The sequence below is a fragment of the Pocillopora verrucosa genome, chromosome 14 (assembly GCF_036669915.1).
Source record: "Pocillopora verrucosa isolate sample1 chromosome 14, ASM3666991v2, whole genome shotgun sequence".
Classification (NCBI taxonomy): Eukaryota; Metazoa; Cnidaria; class Anthozoa; order Scleractinia; family Pocilloporidae; genus Pocillopora; species Pocillopora verrucosa.
The window spans coordinates 16,437,988-16,442,715 of NC_089325.1; the positions used below are offsets into that span (position 1 = coordinate 16,437,988).

A 4,728-nucleotide genomic window follows, 5' to 3' on the forward strand; every position below is an offset into this window, starting at 1 on the left:
CGTGCGACCGTTCGACCGTACACGGTGCTACTTTTAGCATGCGCGGCCAACTGTACCACGAGCACTGTCTTATAATCAGTCCTCTACGCAGACACAGAGAAGTTGCGAATAAAAATCCATTAATATTACCACGCACTTTATCCTTGGTAGGGGCTTTAGTTTTGTTGAAGAGACGTGCGGGAAAAAAAACAATGCGAGCTCCGCTTTTGGGCTTGCCTAAATCTATGTATTAAATGATGCTGTTATGATAAATGTTGAGTCGTAATTTAATTGACATACTTTGTCATTGTGACATACTTTCAAAGACTGTTATGTCTACAGGATTTCCTGGGAATTCTCTTATTCTTCTTCTCCTGTTTCCTTTCTTTTAACCTTAGCTAAATGGCGATTGTAAACATTAATTCATCCATGAATTCATCCAAGAACAGTAAAGTGCTTGTCTGATTGTCTGCTTTACTGATTGTCTCACTTCGCTAATCTTCCAACAGTAAAGAAACGGATTTAACGTCGAGTTAAAGTAAATCAAGGAAAATGATATTTCCCTAGTGATGGTTAAATGGGATGAATGTGTTTTACTATGGCTGATGACAGTATCCACTATAACAAATGGCAAATAACAAACAACCAGTGCTAACTGTACCCAAAGTGCACTATGTACTGCCTTTCTATATCGCGCAATGTTCAGTGCATTCGGCGGGCTCGGCTGTTGTTGATTTTTTACTTGAGCCTGATGACGACTGAGAGAGTGGAAAATCTTTGTGTACGAGACGATGGAGATAACCAAGCAAAATGGTACACCTAGAGAGCTATACCAAAGCGCGATACGGTCATCTAAAATGAAAGATGAAGTAGGGACGGAAGATACTACCCAAAATATACCCACAAAGAAAAATGTACGCTTCAGAGTAACAATTTGTCTGTATCTCAGCCCCAACAGCAGGGCGAGAAGTCTGTCCACGCTTATGGCCATCATCGTCGACAAGGATACTCCACATAATGCATAGCTTGTCATGAAGGCTGCGTACCTTGCGTATCGACAAATACTCCAGTGTTCGTAAACTATGGACATATAATAAGTAGTAGCGAGAGGCTGGCTAACAACACCAACCATTAAATCAGTTGTCGCCAGACGACGATAAAGGAGTTTGGAGGGCGGATGAAGGGAGGATTCTTTGCGAAAGGCAACAAGGATAAGAGAATTCCCAAGAACTGCGCCAATAGAGAGGAAAATGTTGACTACCAATAGATAGAATAAGTGTTGTTGTGATCCTCTTTCCAAAGAGAGGGAACAAAGTTCTTCTTGAATTGTTTTTGTTTGCATTCCACCTCCTGTCGAATTTGTTGTTGCCATCATTCAGTGTTTTTTTCTCTTGTGGATAACCTGTGACAACAACGAAGAGTATTCTTTTTCGAAACAGCACCCACTCAGCCACGACCAGATGAACTGAGTTTTCTCAAAATAGTTAAATAAAACTTCCAAAGCAACGTTTACCTATTTCAAATGCGCGAAATAATTGTCTGTCGAGTCTAAAACGTGGATTAGGTACGAATTACATCATTTCTCAGCACAATAAATTGTAGCTTTCATTTTTCTTGTAAGTTACCTATAATTGCAACAAGGGATATATCGTTTAGACTGCTCCCAAACGGCCACAATCACTTACACATTTGCGATATGATTCAGATGAACTGACTTCCAAAGCAGCGTTTCCTTAATTGAAATGTAAATGCGGACTGTCTGTCTTAAGAAAATACCTGTCACTTTCTACCTTGCTAGATGATTGCACTTTGCAGGTATTACCATCTATCAGAGTACCTTACTTCTCAGTAATAATTAATCAACTCTGCTACCTTTTATTTGGTTAGATTCCATAACATTCTCTAGATGTTTCTAACATAGGGAAACTTTGTTTGAAAAGAGAGAGATAATATCAGAAGTGATATAAAATTTGTAAATATAAGGCTTAAAATTGCGCAAATAAATTTCAAGTGAGCGATCGAGCATTAAAAAAAAAAAAAAAAAAAAAATGAGACTTACCGTTTCCTGAAAAGGATCTTTTATATGACATTTTACCTAGGACAATCGCTTTTCTAGACAACTAGAGACAAATTTAATGTTAAAGCCTGAGAATATTCCCATCATTTCTCTTTTTTTTCTCCTACATGTAATTTATAACTGCAGTCAACGAAATATAATTTCGCCCCAATAGCAGCTGCCCAGCCAAAATTACCTCCACGTCACTTTCTTAATAAAACTTACAAACAGACTCCCTCAGTGACATTCACTTGAACACGAAATGCTTATTCTGTCACAAGAGATGCCAATTTCTCTCAGGAATCTGTGAAAATGCTTACATGAATTAGAACTCTATATTCATTCATTTGTAACAGGTAATTTTATGACATCTTAGTCTGCCTAAACACTCTTTCGTTCTACTCCAACAATATCATGGACGACAAAATTATTCCTTCACGCAGGGGATCCGAAGCTTTTAAGGAAATTATCTTTGATAATTAAACAGTGCAGGATATTTATCATCTATGAGTGGTTTGCGAAACAACTGCGTGTTTATCCAACCGGTCAATGAATTTGCATCAAGAAGCAAAAGTATAGAAGTTTGAGATGTCACCATCATTTTACTATACAATGCAAAAAAACACATACGTAGGAGGACTTTCTTTGATTTGATGAATCATTTAAATGTTAATATCAGGATTGACATCTCGTAAGTATGAGATATTGGTTGCTGAAGGTAAACACTAATTTGAATACAAACTGGGGACTTATGAATATACATGTAAGGGTAAAGAGATAAGTTATTAAACACAATTTGTTTTATTCTTATCTAACAAAGCTTTCCTTCTCTTTTTCACTATTTTTTCTGTACGCTTCACAGACGACTGAGCTCGAATCCGCAAACATTTCTCGAAAGGTACGATTCCCTAGCACCATCAGCTGATTTTTAAATCCTTTCAATCTTTATTTCCCCTTTCCCTTCTACTGCAACTATACTCCCCTTTTAAGGCGTAAAATATATTATTTCACAATACAGGTAACTTAGGACGAAAAAGAAATACAGTTCCTTGAACTGCGAAATCACGTCCAAAATAGATTTGTACGGGTTATCAGATGATTTCGAGTGCGGATACCACAGCTCGAGTAAGTTTTTAAAAGTTAACAAAATTACAATTTGAAGTGTCTTAAAAATTTGCGAGTGCTGATTTGTCTCAAAATTGCACGAGGAAAAATCATGCGATTATCTGTTAACGATAGCGGAGCCCGCAGCGCGCACAAAGAAGCCCCATACAAATGTAAAATGGTAGGAACCCATCAAGCCGAGACATGCCCATTCGACTGTCCGTTCGCATAAGGTGCTACTTTCAGTATGCGTGGCCAACTACATTGCAAGCACGTCTCGGACGTTTCAGCATGACATGTATGCACACAGCCGAGGGAACTCTGAGTTCGAGACGATATTGGTTGATGGTACTTTTAGCATGCGCAGAGAAATGCCTTGCGTACTAATCCGCGTGTCCGTGTAATAATTAAAAAAAAAAAACAAAACAAAACAACCTAAAATATGGATCAGCTTTTGTTATCAACGAATGTGTAGCGAGTACGACTAACATACTCAATGCCCGAGTGCAATTAACTATCGCAAAAATTAAAAAATAATAATAATAACTCGGCCAATATTCAGCCATCTTGACCTCACGCTTAGTCAATGACACAGATTTACAATAAGCTGGTTTCTATGAAGCACCTAGTTCTTGACAGAGGAAATTGATTGCGGATTGCAACTTGACTTGAAATGAACGAAATGATTGATTGGAAAGCGGTTTACCAATCCCCGTTCAAACAAGCGAATAAAGGTCCGACCTGTTGAGTCTGATCCATCTTTTCTGGTCCTGCAGATGTACCTCGCACTTTAGCAAGAATTAAAAACTGGGTGATGATCAAACATGAATTTATGAAAAATAATTTTATACCAAAAACGTTATTTTGCTCAAAGCGCTCTCGTTTCAACAAGAAGTCTTGTTGTCTCTATCTTTTTGCCAAATATTTCATTTGGATATGTTGTAAATCTTGTTATTTATTGTGTGGTATGTAGGAGAAAGTCCCAACCGCATTGCTTTCACAAGGCAAAAATCTACAAACATGAATTAAAGTAACGTTTTGGGATGGTGGTGAAAGCGATCGATGTGAAGGACGTTATCTTGGAAGTACCCACTGAAGCAAAAACTGAAATTTACCAGAAATTTGTTTTAGTACAAATATTTGTTGAAATGAATTGCAACCAGTAGGGATGAATACTGTTGTATATTAGGGTTCGTCATATACTACTATAGAGTTAAGCGTGCACAGACCAAGTGCTCTACACAACTGCTTTATTAGAATGTCATGAAGTTAATTACACACGATGATATATGAGCATAATCACGTGACTGCAGTCAAAGGTGTGCTAACCAATGGAATAAAGATTATATAATAGCCAAGGTATTTATCCAAATAGGACCAAACACTACAAATACTCAAACACAAAAGATCAATTTCGAGTAAAGAAAAGACAGATAGCGGTAGTTGTATCCAGGTAGATTTTATAGGAAATGGGGGACAAAGTGCGGATTTTATTAGAGAGCAAGAAACGTTTTGGAAGTATTTGTCTTACAAACATCATCAGATTTGGAAGCTAGAAATTAGCAATAGTTAACACTTGTGATATACTT

The 4,728-nt window shown here is 37.4% G+C and overlaps 1 protein-coding gene across 1 annotated transcript; it reads right to left on the reverse strand.

Annotated features, from left to right (window-relative positions):
- Positions 1-397: 397 nt before the first annotated feature.
- On the reverse strand, positions 398-1,351 carry LOC131797202 (adenosine receptor A2a-like). The gene has a single exon (XM_059114831.2). The coding sequence runs from the start codon at positions 1,349-1,351 to the stop codon at positions 398-400; it is 954 nt and encodes a 317-aa protein (XP_058970814.2).
- Positions 1,352-4,728: the final 3,377 nt, after the last annotated feature.